Below are 15,132 nucleotides of genomic sequence, written 5' to 3'. Positions count from 1 at the left end.
CTCAAAATTCTTCGGCGCAAAATAAAAAAAAAAAAAAAAAAAACGCGCGGCGCTCGGGCGCCGAGTGCGGAAAGGGGTGGGACCAGACCCGGAAGTAGAGGCGCCCGCCCGTTTGTAGTATGCAAATGAAGAGGCGGGGCCAGAGCGGTGGCGCTGGAGGTAAGGCGTCTGCTTGCAAGCGCTAGCCTAGGACGGACCGCGGTTCGATTCCCCCCAGCGTCCCATAGGGTTTCCCCCCCCCCTCAAGCTAGGAGTTATTTCTGAGTTAGGAAATAATACTCCTAGCAAAATAAATACTCCTAGCAGGAGTAGCCTCTAAGCGTCACTGGGTGTGGCCCCAAAAATCAAAATAAATAGGGGCCGGAGAGATAGCATGGAGGTAGGGCATTGGTCTTGCATGAAGAAGGACCATGGTTCGAATCCCAGCACTGTATATAAACATAGACCCTGAAACATAGTCCCTAAGCACTGTACAACACACACACACACACACACACACACACACACACACTGAAAAACACACATCTCACATCTCTTAATAGACATACAGGTATGTATATGTATCCCATATAACCCCCCCTGAGCCTGCCAGGAGTGATTTCTGAGCGTAGAGCCAGGAGGAATCCCTGAGTACTGCCAGATGTGACCCAAAAACAAACAAACAAAAAAAAAACAAATAAATAAGTAAAATGTAGATGTGCTGCTGCTGCTCCCTTGCTGCCCATCCACCCAGCACTGTTCCAGTAACTTAGAGACCACCAGAACCCAAACTAGAGCCCTGCCCCTGGTAGCTTCTGAAACCCCCACTGTGGTGATAGAGAAATACCGCTGAAGTTGAATTTTCTTCCATAGCTGTATCCCCCTCCCCTGCCAATGGCTGAATCAAATGGGGATAATGGCACCTCCCTCAATAGTTCTGAAGTTTAGAATAATACTTCTGCTCTGTAAAGTGCTTTGAGATGGCTGAGAGCACTGCCATTTTCCTACATAAGTTTGTAAACATTCCTTTTTTGGGGGGGGGGGCGGTGGTTTGGGTCACACCTGGCAATGCTCAGTGGTTACTCCTGGCTCTATGTTCAGAAATCGCTCCTGGCAGGCTCAAGGGACCAAGGGACCATATGGGATGCCGGGATTCGAACCACCAACCTTCTGCATAAAAGGCAAATGCCTTACCTCCATGCTATCTCTCCAGCCCCGTGTAAACATCTCTTAAAGCCAAGGTTTCCCCATCACTGCCCTCAACTTAAGCAGAGCAGCACTCCCTGTAGAGGGTAATGGACATTGGAATACATTCCACAAGTATGCAGAGGAACATAGTGACACATATATAAGTCTTAAGAATATACCACCTAGGGCCGGAGCAATAGCCCAGCATGTGCATGTGGCCAAATCGGGTTCAATCCCCAGTATCCCACATGGTCTCCAGAGCCTGGCAGGAGTTATTTCTGAGCACAAAGCCAGGAGTAACCTGAGTGCCATTGAGGATATGGTCCCCAAACCAAAAATAAACTTAGGAACTGTAGCAGTGGCACAGGGGGTAAGGCATCTGCCTTGCCCACACTAGCTTAGGACAGTCCGAGGTTCGATCCCCCCGTGTCCCATACGGTTCCCCCAAACCAGAAGTGATTTCTGTGTGCATAGCCAGGAGTAACCCCTGAGTATCACCAGGTGTGCGCCCCCCCCCAAAAAAAGACATATTCACATATAATCCAAATAAATTTATTGGGGCCGGAGGGATAGCACAGCGATAGGGCGTTTGCCTTGCAAGCAGCTGACCCAAGACCAACAGTGGTTTGAATCCCGGCATCCCATATGGTTCCCCGTGCCTACCCGAGCGATTTTTGAATACGGAGCCAGGAGTAACCCGAGTGCCACAAGGTATGGCCCAAAAGCCAAAATAAATAAACTTAAAGAACCTACTGTATTTCTGTATCTTTAAAGGGTGATGACATCGTAACTTCCTGAATGTTCTGTGCTGATATCGTCATCTGTTGAAACTCTTCAGATCTGATCAGGCAGTGTAGAACAATACTTGGATACTGTTTTTTATTCTTACCCACAAAAAAGACTTTTATTTTCTCAATTTATAGGAGAGGATATATAAAAGGAACAGAGACTCTTATGGCCCCTGGCCAGTCATAAGAGGGCTCCTTGTCCCTATAAGGATTAAGATGTCAGTTAGGAGGGTCCCTTTGTAACAACTATTGGGACTCAGTTGGACGGGTAGCCCTGGGCTAAAGTGGGGTCAAGGGGATGCAGGATTGCTCCTACTGAATTGCTGGAGAAACTACCCTGTTTGACTCCCTTTCCTACTGTTTCCCTTTGCCTGGTCCTTTCCCTGGCTAACTCCTTGCCCTGGTTCCAACTTTGGCCCTTTCTCAGCTTAGGGGGTTGACTGTAAGGATCCTGGCCTCCCTGCTTTGCTTCTCCCTTGATTAAACCCTGCTCCTAACCCTCTCTTGTTGGGGTTTTGTTTGGCCCTGACAACCTCACCTGCTGTTAGCAGATGTCACAAGGCAGCAAGGGAAAGCACTCTGAAAACAGCACCTTGGAAACAAAATGTATTTAAGAAAATAAATCCTGCAGATTCCAAATCATGGGAAAGACAGCAGTACAGAGTCAAATTAACTCTTAGGAGGTGACTCCATTGTTCAGTGTCACAAAACATCTGTGTGCCATCCATGCCTTGGGAGAACTAAGCATAACAGCGAACCGGGGTGACTGCTAAGTCATCAAAACAAGACTGTAAGGGCTGTCATCCTGTCTCAACTACAACAGATCTTCAAGGAACTAACACCCAGCAGCCAGCATAGGAGTTGGGGCCTAGGTTCTCTGTGCCCCTTGGATCAATAACTGCCAACTTGACAGGCCCCTTCCTCTGAGGATGAGACTGCTCTCCCAGATCAATGGAGGGAGAGTAGATCTCAAATCCCCTCACTGGCCCTTCCCTTCTCCCATCTCAGAGCTCATGTATCTTTTCCCAGGCTGCATCCATTGCTTACTCTCTGACCTCGCTTATTTCCTAACCCCACAGTTTTGCCTGCCCATCATGATGTCTTTGCAGGACCCTCCCTGGGACTACCCATACACTCATTTCCCTGATTTACTATCCTACACTGTACCAGTCACTATCATAACATTTGTCAGGGCCGCCACAACCCTGTTGACACACACACACACACACACACACACACACACAATGACGCACACAATCAAACATCTATCAGAGGGATAAGTGCTAACACCAACCCCAACTTCCGGTAGCCACACTGGATGATTTACAAGCTAAATTTCACTCAGGGAGCAAGTATAGAATGAGGACAGATGGATTCATAGGCCAGTGCTAGCTGCTGTTGTTTTAATGAGATCCCAGACACCTTCTCTTCCGGAGACTGGTGCTGTTGAAAGTCAGGTCTTATACACCCAATCAGCTCTCAAACTCCAGGTGCAGAGCTCCAACTTCAGAGTGGTCACCGAGAGGTCAGAGTGTTGTGGGGAGGGAAAGGGCTTGGTGGGGATGAAGTGAGGATGACATGCCCCCATAGTTCACTTCTGGTTTCTTTCCAGTCTGATTCACAATCTCCAGAGCATTTTCAAGGACCCCCTCCCAAGCAGTTGCATCACGCTCTGTGAAACATGCATGCTGAGGGCCTGACTCAGACCAGTGTCCCACTGCGGACCAGCTCTGGCCAAGGGGGCACAGCATATCCAATCCCTCCAGATTTGACAAGTCCTCCTGCTGGCTGAGCACCGGTGGCTGGCCTGGGAATGGTCATGGCTACCGCTGTGCGGTCTGGCCCGTCTCGTAGCCCTCCGTGTTCATGTCATTGAGGCCCAGCTCCTCGTTCTGGTCAAATGTCCGCTTGTAACGCTCCACCTTCATCTCAGGGTCATTTTCAGGCGCATACACGTTCTGCCAGTCAGGGATGGAGGGTCAGTGCCTGAGTCACCCTGTTATCCACCCCACTCCCAGTTCCCATGACCTCAATAGTGTGTTCCAGTGTCTAAGGGGTTCCAATTTCCTGTGTGAGAGCTCAACTAGTGGGCAGCTAGGGGGTCAAAGTGAGCCAGTGCAGCATCAGGCAGGACTGAGAAGAGCCAGCACTCATTTCTATCCAAACTTTCTTATAAAGAAGTTGTCAATGGTACTGATGCTGGAGAGACTTTGAACAGTTTGTGGGGCCCCTACCAACTGCTCAATAGATGGTACAACAGCTCCCATCTCTGTGTCAAGCCATTCAGCTTTCCTATCTTGGTCTCTGAACAAGATTCAATGTCTATTCCTTCCTTGAGCAAATCTGCAGACTAGTCACCATCAGCGACACCAAGGTCACCCTAACCCCCCCCCCATGGGGGGAGGCCATTGTTTCTAAAGAACAGTTCATTTAGGGCCCAATCCATTCATTTCAGGGGAAATCACCCACATTGAAGACAGACTGGATAATTTTGTCTCCTGGAAGATCATGGAAGGTACACTCACCTGCAAGTAGCTGTTCCCTGCAGGATCATCCATAATAAAGTGGACCTTCATGGTCCCCTCCACAATCTACAGGGGATAGAAAACAACAGATCAACCATCCACAACTCCTAAGACAGGTGGCAGAGGAGAACCCACCCAAGGTACATTGCAGGATCCCCCCACAGTGGCAAAAAACAGGGGCCACTCAAAAGCAGAGAAGATGCACAACCAAGACCTTCAGGAAATGAAGTAAGAAGCCACAGAGATAGTACAGCAGAAGGGGCACTTGTCTTGCTTGCTGTTCAATCCCCAGCATCCTATATGGTCCCCTAAGCCCACCAGGAGTAATTCCTGAGTACAAGAAGTAACCCACCCTTTCCTTTAGCATTGCCAGGTGGGGTCCAAAAACAAAAGAAAGTGGTAAGACTCAGATCTTATCTTCTACTTTCAGTGGAGGGTCAACAATTGCCCTTCAATGACACAGATTTCTTGGAGTCACCATCAGATATTGAAGCCATGGAGGCTGGAGGGAAAGGGCTAAGAAGCGAAGCTAAGTGAACGTGGACTTGCTAGGAACACACATCCACAGACTCCAAAGGCTGCCATACTCCGCTTCATGACTGATAGCCCAGCCTCCACCTTGCAAAATATTCAGTAGAAGGATTGGAAAAATTCAAATCACTGAAGTTTCAGAGAAAAGGGAAGAGAGGGAAAGTGATTCTTAATAGAAAACAAAAGAAATGTGTAGGATGGAGCCGTGTAAGATTCCAGATCCAAAGAACCCACAGAAAATGCTCAACAGCATGGTAGTAAATTGATCTACAGGCCAGAGATAGTCCTACAGGCTTTGTATGCAGGAAGCCTGGGTGTGATCCCTGGTACTGCATGGGCTGAATACTGGTGGGGTAGCCCCTAAATACTGCCAGGTGTGCCCACTAAAAAAAAGGGGGGGGTGGAAACTGACCTACTCCAAGGCCCATGCCCAAATTTTCTATCACCAGAGCCACAAAGCTAAAAGAATTAGACACACATCAAAGATAGGACTCAATACCTCCAGACTGCCCACAGACAAGTTGGATGTTTGGCAGATACTGGTACAATTGCTGATGAAAAATATTTCTATTCTAGAATTTGCTTCTCGGTCATCAATCTAGCAAGATGGTAGAAAACAAAAGTTCCCACACAAGTACAGTTCTAGAAATCTTATTTACAATTATTTTCTCGAGACAGAAGACATTCCAACAACAACAAAAAACGGGCAAAAAAAAAAAAAAAAAGACAAAGGACATGAGCCCTCTGAGCCTAGATCCTACAAACTGATAGGCAGATGTCTCAAAGGTGAAAAGAAATGAGTATGGAACCTGATTTCCCAGAAGCCCCCATACCTTACTGTCTCACCTGGTCCAACTTCTGGTTAAACTCCTGCAGTTTCTTTGTCTGATCTGGACTGGAGCTGTCTCCCAGTGTGAAAGGATTTTTGGTCACCTGCAATAAACGGCATCCAAATTGCTAGGCTCTATTTCCATTTCTGTGAAACTTGGCCACACACCTGGTTATTTTAAGATGTGGAGGGTGGGGTGGGGAGACACTGTCCAACCAACTGGCACCAAACCATCAAAATGTGCTCAAGTAAGCAGTGAGATTGGAGTTCGCTTGAAGAAATAGCAAGTTAGGCACAATTAGCAAGAACAAAATGCCTAAACAATTGAGAATTAATTCATCAGGATAAACACATGGACAAAGTCAGCACATACATACATATAAGGCAGGGAAATTTAAGTTCTGGAAGTGACCCCATTCATTTTACAGTGAAACAAAATACCTCCCCCAAACCATAAAATAGCCACATTGTCCATCCCAGAGAACTTTCACTCACTTTATTCCTTAAACTTATTTCCACAGCTCAAAACACCTAAAGTCTCAGCTTCAAGGCAAAGGACCCTCTGACCATTAGTTAGCAGCGCTCAGACCCCAAGTGTCTGGAGGCAGCAGCCTGTCCCACACCTTGCCCTACCCTACCCTACCCTACCCTGCCCTGCCCTTGGGGCCTCACCAGTTCCTGGATGTCCTTCAGCAGCCCCTCCAGTGTAGTGAACTTGCCCCCGAGGACAGCCATGCCCAGTTCGAATTCCAGCTCTGGGATCTCCACTCTACATGTTTCAGACTGAGAGATGAGAGGTCAAAGTTGGTCTGAGTCCAGACCCCACTGAGGGCCTGACAGAGCCTCACAAGGGAGTCCCACTGGTAACCATCTGGCAGCTGAGCCAGACTCCTCCTCATGAGGACCAGGGGGATGGCACCAGAAGGCACAAGCTGGTTAAGTCAGGACTCCAGGGATCAGGCCAGCAGAGGGCCAAGGGAAAGTACCCTTCTGGACACTGGGGGTAGGGTGGGAGATAATAGTGGAGGGCAAACTATAGTATATTCCAAAGATTAGGAAGTGTAGGGGTTACGACAAAAACCACAGAGTTTAAAGGGGCCTCCAACTCTGCACCTCCTACAAAGATTAGTGGTACTCAGGGACATCCCAGCTGGGAAAGTGGGGGACCCTCCCTGGGCACTAGAATGATGCTCTTATGAGGTCAGTCGTCTTCCTGTGAGGTACCTTGAGGAGGTCCCGGGTCATATCTGAGGGGTCTGTAATGTGTAGGGTGATCTTTGTCCCCAAGGGTTCCACTGCGCCTCCTGATTTCACCTGTACAGGAAACATGATCAGTCTGCAGCAGAGACAACCCTGCCACGCAAACCTAGTATTAGAGACACCAATAGGTAGGTTCAAACCTTCAGTCTCTTTGGCCACTAGCCGCCTCCAAAGACAGAGGCTCCTACAGCACTAGTGCCACAATGGTCTGACTCTAATCACTGACAGTGATCAGCAGAGGACCCAGTACCAGCTGGCTGCCAAAATGGAGCCAAGAGCATTGGAAGTTACCTACGGGGAAAAACATGACTCCTGGGACAAGAGGGGCTCTGTGGGATCCTTTGTAATCAATCAGCTTTAAGGATTGAATAAGCAGGGCCCGGAGAGATAGCACAGAGGCATTTGCCTTGCAAGCAGCTGATCCAGGACCAAAGGTGGTTGGTTCGAATCCCGGTGTCCCATATGGTCCCCCGTGCCTGCCAGGAGCTATTTCTGAGCAGACAGCCAGGAGGAACCCCTGAGCACCGCCGGGTGTGACCCAAAAAACAAAACAAACAAACAAACAAACAAAAAAAGAATTGAATAGCAGGGCCAGAGCAATAGCACAGCAAAATGGTATTTGCCCTGCACGCAGTCAACACCATTCAATCCCTGGCATCCTATCGCCCTGTGCCACTTCAGGAGTGATTCCTGAGCAGAGAACCAGGAGTAAGCCCTGAGCATGGCTGAGTATGACCCAAAAACTAGAAAAATAAAAAAGAATTAAATAAGCAGCATAGAGCTAAGGAGACTGTCCAAAGGGATTTTGCATATACAGGGTCCTAAGCACAGAAAATTGGGAGAAACCACCATCCACCACCAGGTATGGTCCAAAAATAAGCACACAAAATTATTGAAAAAGAAAAAATGAACCAGCTAAGCTTGAAAATATTCAAGCAATGGCAACCTACATTCTATTTTCCAAAGCTCTGGAAAGGTCTTTGTCAAAATAGATCTTCAGTTTCCACCCCGCTAAAGACTAGATCAAGAACTTCCCTCCTGGGACTGGAGGGAAGCATGGAGGGCACTTGCCTTGCACATGAGCAACCCAAGTTGTACCCTGGCACCCCATATATTTTCCAAGCACTGCCAGAAGTGATCCCTGAGTGCAGGGGCAAGAGGAAGCCATGAGCACTGCTGGGTATCCCCCCTCCCCCGCAAAAAAAGAACTATCTTCCCTCCTTTATCATTAACCTTTAATGCATCTGAAACAAATTAGGGTAAATTAACTCCTTCATTAGGCTAATTCCCACCTTCTTCCAGGGCTCCTCATTCCACTAGGCCTGAAAAAAAAAAATTCCAGGCCTCATGCCACCCACTTCTAGAGCAGATTCCCAAAGACAGTGCCACCTGCCTCATTGGTCCGATGGCCACAGTTCTCGCAGTTGGTAGCCATGATGATGACCTCTTTGAAGTGTGGGATTTCTGGAAGGTGAGTTAAGGAAATCTGCTTCCAGGGGCAATAAGACCACCCTGAAAATATAAGTCCTATGCTGTGGGTGCCAGGGCTATAGGGAACAGACCAAAGAGGCAGCTCAGTAACTCAGTCCTGCAAGAGGGCAAGGGCACAACCCTTAAGACACCAGGACACTCTGGGTCAAATGACCACCAGGGGCCTTGGCATCTCAGCCCAATTCTCTCTTTGAACCCAAAAGTCAAGGTGCAGTCAAAGGCAACTGTCTCCGCTCCAGTGGGACCAGGAACCTTCCTTCAGGATAGTGCACCCAGCAGATAGATCATGCCCAGCCCCACAAAGGATACGCACTAGCTTCATGTTGGTCTGAGCTGAAGCGTTGCATTCTGGGCAGTTTGTGCTGAACTGCAGCACCTAGAACATAACATCAGGACATGTGTAAGCCTGCCCGAGCCAAGTGTTTGGACTGAAGACTATCAGTGAATAGGCCAGTGGCTGCCCAGACATGTGGTGAGAAAGAGAGGCAGTGAACAGCACTGAACTCAGCCCCCATAGCATGCTCCTTGCTCCATGGTGATGGATGCAGGACTCACTTCATTTCGGAGGTCTTCCTCTTCTGGTCTTTCTCCTGCTGCCTCTGCCTAAAGTAACAGAGAGGCAAATCATGTTGGCATTGACAATGCAGCCCCTCAACAGCCTGCCCAACAAGAAAATGCTGGGGCTGGGAGTTGGAGTGATAACACAATAAGGAGGACACTTGCTTTACATGCAGGCAACTCTGGCTCAATTTTTAACATCCCATAGGGTTCCCTAAGTCCACCAGGAGTGATTCCTGAGCTCAGAGTCAGAAGTAACCACTGAGAACCATCAGGTGCGCCTCTCCACCCTCCAAAAAAGCTCAGACTGGCTCAAGGGTTGCAGCCTCCTAGGTAAAGAGTACCTGAACACACAGCCTGAGCAAGGGAAACACAAAGTAGGACACAGGACCTCTAGCACCCTTTTGTGTGACATGTGCCCTTCCTAAGTCCCTGTCAGGGGGCTAGATGAGAAGAACAAGCCTGTTGAGAAGGGATACATAGGCAGTGGCCCCTCAAATGCCTTTCTTCCCATGCAATCCAGATGCGAGGTAGGTAATTCCAGAATGTTCCTCACTTACCTGGAGCCCCAGCATCTCCTCCTGCTGTAGAGTCCGGTTATAGTGTGTGATCACCAGGGCAGCATCTTTCTGGGGAGCATGTGGGTTTTCCACAAAACTATTCCCTGAAGGATCATCAATGACCTGGAAGAGAAAGGAAAAGCAAAATATCACTCACAATCCCTCCCCAATCAGAGCACTCAGCACTCATGCAAAGACTCATTGCTCTGAATGTCTGAATGAATTCTCCACCCTAACACCTAGGATCCTCAGCACCTCAATACTCACCAAAGTGAAAGAGGAGTTTACTTGCTTGAGCTCTTTCAATTTGACAATGAACTCATCAATACTTTCTGCGATGGCTGCTTCCTTTGCCTGCAATGAACAATGTTCAAAGTATCAGCCCTTGTGCTCCTCATGCCAAAGATGCTAACACCTTCTCTGTGGGAGTAAGAAAAGGGATTTTTGTTTTTGGGTTTTTTTTTTGGGTAACACCCAGCGACATTCAATGCTTACTCCTGGCTTTGTGCTCAGAAATCGCCCCTAGCAGGCACAGGGGATCATATGGGACTCCAGGATTCGAACCACTGTCTGTCCTCCTGTGTTGGTCGTATGCAAGGCAAACGCCTTACCTCTGTGCTATCACTCCAGCCCCAGGAAAAGATTGAGATTTCACTAGAAAATGCAGCAGATGGGGACAGGGAGCTAGCGCCATGTCCTGGAAGCATGCTTTGAATATAGGAGTCCCAGGTTCAACTCTCAGCACCAGAGGATATGGCCCCATGGAAGAAAAAAAACTAGAAAAGGTTCTTCAGAGGCCTTTATCTATGCTGGGAGAAGGAAGTTGAAAAAACAGCAGAAGATAAAGAATAGCCATATAATTCCCAAAGAGTTCTCCCTCTACTGAGACAGCTAGCCTAACATGGGAAGCCTGAACCACTCAATCACCCACAAGCCATTATTCCCTGAGCTGCTACACTCAAAAATCCCCAGCTCACCCTCCGAAGGGGTTGATCCTGCTCCAGGCCCGAGATAGCACGGCTGATTATTCCCTCAACAGTGGTCAGAGCTGGCAGGGAAACAGAAGTCAGATGAGACAGGAAGCAGCCCTCAAGAGCTCATCTTAGCCTAGCCAGCCAACTTGATCTCTCTACATCCTAACGTCCTCATTCACGAAACAAGGTGATCGGAAGCCAGCTCTCAGCCAGTTTTAATAACAGGGATGCCAATACTCTGTGCATCACAGACTCACACTCCATAGCTGAGCCAGGCTTCCCTCTTTATACTACACCAATAAAGAGCTAATGACCACAGCCTAACCTACACATAAAGCCAGCAGAGATGCTTCAAAAAAGTAAGATGTTTCAATAGTTCAAGTACCCAGCTCCTACCTCCCTTCTGGCTAAAGGCAGGAATTTCAAAATCCAGTTCAGGGATCCTTGCAGTGGCTGAATCAGTCTTCACTACTTCTCTGTTCATGTCCTGGGCAGAAAAAAACAAACAAACCAAAAAACAAAATAACTTTCATTCTGTCCAGAGGCTGGCAGTAGAGCTTCTCTTCTAAAAGCTGTTTGCAGGCCACCCGCTCCATCAGACCTCAGCCTGAATATTTCTTCCTCTCTTCAGCAGATACACAGAAACGATGTGAGCCAGCATTCTTTTTTCTTTTAATTTTTGGGACACATCTGATGATACTCAGGGCTCCCTACTGGCTCTACACTCAGTGATCACTCCAGATGGTTACCCAGGTTAGAAATCGAACCCAGGTCAGAGGATATGAAAGACCAGCACTGTAGCATCTCTCCAGACCCTTGTTGCCATAATGCTTAACAACCAGGTTCTTATGGTAGATATCACCTCTCACACTATACACAGCGCTTTCACCCATCCTGTCTCCACGGGGCAGATGAACAGCACCCAAACTATCTTACAAGGGCTGGAAACTGAGACTTCGGACATGCCCGCTTTTCATTCCAGCTCCAGCCAAACCTGTATGGGGAGAGCTGATGTCCATCCAGTTCGGGGCCGCCCTCACCTCCTGGCTGTTGACAGTCAGAGTGTAGCATACTCCCTGGTCCTGGATCTTGCCCGCCGACTGGATCTCCGTGTTGCTCCAGCCACAGTGCTCGCAGGAAAAGGAGCTCACGATGATTTCTCGGAAGAATGGGACCTTGGTGAGTAGGAGACGAGTTGTGCCCTGAGGAAAAGGAGGAGAAACATGAAAGCCCAGGAGCCCGCCTGGTTGTCCTCCGGGGTGTCTTTCCTCCCATCCCTCCACCAGGCCCTAAGGTAGGGGGTCGCCCCATTCTCCCAACCACGTAGGCCTCGCCCCAGGCTCACATTGTTGTAACAGTTCATGCACAGAGACTCGATCTCGGTGGGCTGCTGCTCCTCGTCCTCGGCGTTGATGGGCTGGAAGAAGTTCTTCTTGAGGGGAGCCGGGGCGCTCCCGGGGGGCGCCGGGCCCGTTGGAATCCCCGGGAGTCCAGGATCTACTGCCTCGCTGGCCGCCATGGCAGCAACGCGCAAGGCTTCTGGCTCCCCCACTTCCGGCGCGTACGTTTTGAGCCACTTCCGCCAGCCGCCCTAGCAGGTTTCCGTTATCTCGCGCGCTCAATTTGCGTCACATCCGACGGCCGCCCTAGCAGCCACACACGTGGCTCCGGCTCCCCTCGTTCGCTTCCGGCTTCCGGTACGATCCTGCGTCACTTCCGTTCGCTACCGGACACGCCCCCTCCTTAAAAGGCAGCGGTTCCTGCGCAGGGTTTGGTACCAGCCCGGGATGAGATGATGCAAACGGTCAATGCTTCTTCCCTTTGCGCCCGCCCACCTCGATTCTGACGTCACTTCCGCCAGGAAGTCTCTCTTTTTTTTGTGACCCAAGATAGTTTTCTATGTGCATCGCCATAGCACAGAGCTCTTACCACTGGTCCAGGAGTCCATCTGCAAGAGCCTGATTTGTGGCCCAGGAGCCTGGCTTGAGCTTTTGTTTCCACCTGCTTCTGAGCTTGACATTGTTGCCTCCAGATTCCCCTGTCAAATCTTCCATCTTTCAGTTCCCATTCCCTGTCCTGTCCTTGGAAACAACTGCCCAAATTCCAGCCTGCAATACACATTCACTGTGGTTCTCCCCACCCCTGTATTCAACCCCAGTTGATTCACTCTTCCTAAATTCCTCAAAACTGCCCAAATTCCAATCTCTAATACACACACAGAGGTGGTTCTCTCCACCCCTGTATTCAATCCCAGTTGACTCACTTTTCCTAGTTCCTGACAACACAAACACCCCTGGGCAGCTGGCTTGATCTTCTTTTCTAGCACCATCTTTCTCAGCTCAGTTCTGTTGCTAAATTCAGGGTGTCAGGGAAGAGGGTCAGCCTGTATGCCTGTATGCTGAATCCAGATTCTCATGGGTCCATTAGCAGAGTGGGCAAGTGCTGAAGTCCCCAACACAGGACACTGTGCCAGGATAGGACATTCCTAAGGGAATGGGGTGTGTTCTCATTTTCCTTCCTGCCTCTTGACCTGACTTCACTCAGTTTCAAGAGTCCCCAGGTTATCTAGGAGGAGTGAAGATGCCTGGAGATGGGAAGTTAAGCCTTTGGGAATCTTGATTTGGAAATAGAGATCAGTGTACTGAAGTGAACGCTTTGTGGATGGCTGGTCTATATTTAAACTCCAACTCAGTGTTTGTGAGTACTGACAGGTGTGGCCTAACCTTACAGTCCCACCCACAAAGTGCACTTTTGAAGCCTCAAGAAGAGGGACTGTAGAGAGTCTTTTTGCCTTGAATGCACCCAACCCCAAATCAGTTCCCAGCACTGGTCCTTGGGGTATATGAACCATTATATGTATGATCCTCCAAGCACCACCAAGGGTCACCGTTGAGCTCAGAGGCAGCAATAACCCTTGTGATGTAAAATAAATAATATAAAAAAGAGGAGGGACCAGATCAGTAGAATGTGCCTTGCCCCCATCCAACCTAGGTTTAATCCCTGGTACCACATACAGTCTCTTGAGCCCCACCAGGGGTGATCCCTAAGTACAGAGCCAGGGTTAAACTCCTTTATTTGTTTTTGGGTGTTTTTGGGTGGGGTTGGTTTTGGGGTCACACCTGGCAGTGCTCAGGGGTTACTCCTGACTCTATGCTCAGTAATCGTTCCTGGCAGGCTCAGGGGACCAAATGGGATGCCAGGATTTGAACCACCAACCTTCTGCATACAAGGCAAACACCTCACCTCCATGCTATCTCTCCAGCCCCAGGGTTAAACTCTTAGTACCACCAGGTGTGACCCAAAATTAAACAGAAAAAGAGGATCTGTCATAAAAAATGGCCGTTCAATATGTGAAGCAGCAGAAACAATGGACACAGGTCACCAGGGAAGGACACGGCATCCTGGGGACAAGTTGGTGACCAGTGCAGCTACAGAGAAGTGTCAGCCTGTCCCACATCCAAGGGAGAGACAACTGTCTTCTAATGAAGAATACAACCAGAGCCAGGGCCCCTCTGACTTGCCTGAGCTGGTGGAGAAGGGGCACTGAAGGATTCTAGTGGGGCGACAGGGATCTGGGGGAACAGTGGTGACATCATTGGTCATTGCTTTCAGACATGCTCCAAAATGAGAGTCACACCAGGCAAGTACACTTCCATCATAAGCATCTATTTCATTGTGTTCCAAGTCTAGCTTCTCCCTAGAAGTCCCTCATGAGAAAGCAGAGCTATGGAAAAAATACAGCTTTGACTTCCAAGACCAGTTCAGACCACAGCACCATATATGTGCCCCCCCCCCCCAAGCATCACCAGGGACCACCTCTGAGCCCAGAAAGTCACTTGGGGAAGTACTTACGATCTAGAGCTTAATCGGATGTTCTGGAAGATCTCACAAAGTGATTCTCACTGTCCCTTCCCAGGGCAACCCTCAGAGCCAGCAAGTACACACACACATACACACACACACACACACACACACACTGCACAATATTTTACACACATATATACATACATACATACACACACACAGAAGCTCTCTTCATAGCATTTTCCTCCTTTCTCCATCTTCCTCCTCCAACAGAAGCTCCAGGCAGCTCCCCAGATTCTGGGGAGACTAGAATCCTTGGTTTAGGGTCAGCTGGCTACTTGCAGTGGCCACCAGGTGGCCACAAGAGACCGAGCCTAGCCCCCCGTGCCTCGCAGAGACCTGGTTTCCAGAACCATGGTAAGCAGGGACCAGCACGGAGGATGCATCTTCCCCTCCCGTTCCCGCAGCCCCATAGCCTCCCACATGAGGCTCCTCCTGAGCATTCCCAAATGAGCCACGGGAAGGCGGGTTTGCCAAGTCTGAGGCAGCTTGTAATGGTCAGGATGCAGGGAGGGGGCAGGAGGCTGGCACTGCCAGGGGGACAATATCCCCTTGGGTGACTTGGTCTGTCCTGCACAGGTCCCT

The 15,132-nt window shown here is 49.2% G+C and overlaps 1 protein-coding gene across 1 annotated transcript; it reads right to left on the bottom strand.

The window, feature by feature from the left end:
- Window positions 1-3,617: 3,617 nt before the first annotated feature.
- Window positions 3,618-12,205, bottom strand: ZPR1 (ZPR1 zinc finger). Its single transcript, XM_049778171.1, has 14 exons — window positions 12,029-12,205; window positions 11,724-11,885; window positions 11,080-11,170; window positions 10,687-10,757; window positions 9,977-10,063; window positions 9,710-9,832; window positions 9,147-9,194; window positions 8,901-8,967; window positions 8,494-8,564; window positions 7,065-7,154; window positions 6,513-6,623; window positions 5,858-5,944; window positions 4,481-4,546; window positions 3,618-3,913 (listed from the first exon to the last, which is right to left on the bottom strand). The coding sequence occupies exons 1-14, from the start codon at window positions 12,200-12,202 to the stop codon at window positions 3,779-3,781; spliced, it is 1,383 nt and encodes a 460-aa protein (XP_049634128.1). The 5' UTR covers window positions 12,203-12,205; the 3' UTR covers window positions 3,618-3,778.
- Between the last annotated feature and the right edge of the window lie 2,927 nt (window positions 12,206-15,132).

This window comes from Suncus etruscus, chromosome 8 (genome assembly GCF_024139225.1).
Source record: "Suncus etruscus isolate mSunEtr1 chromosome 8, mSunEtr1.pri.cur, whole genome shotgun sequence".
NCBI classification, from domain to species: domain Eukaryota; kingdom Metazoa; phylum Chordata; class Mammalia; order Eulipotyphla; family Soricidae; genus Suncus; species Suncus etruscus.
This window is presented reverse-complemented; position numbering and strand designations above follow the sequence as displayed.

Bases quoted from the DNA above. Each gene is read 5' to 3' on its own strand.
- ZPR1 (XM_049778171.1), bottom strand. From the start codon at position 12,202: ATGGCGGCCAGCGAGGCAGTAGATCCTGGACTCCCGGGGATTCCAACG. The intron at 8,968-9,146 runs GTGAGTCCTGCA...GTTATGTTCTAG, and splicing joins AGGAAGACCTCCGAAATGAA to GTGCTGCAGTTCAGCACAAA. The intron at 6,624-7,064 runs GTACCTCACAGG...CTCATCTCTCAG, and splicing joins TGACCCGGGACCTCCTCAAG to TCTGAAACATGTAGAGTGGA.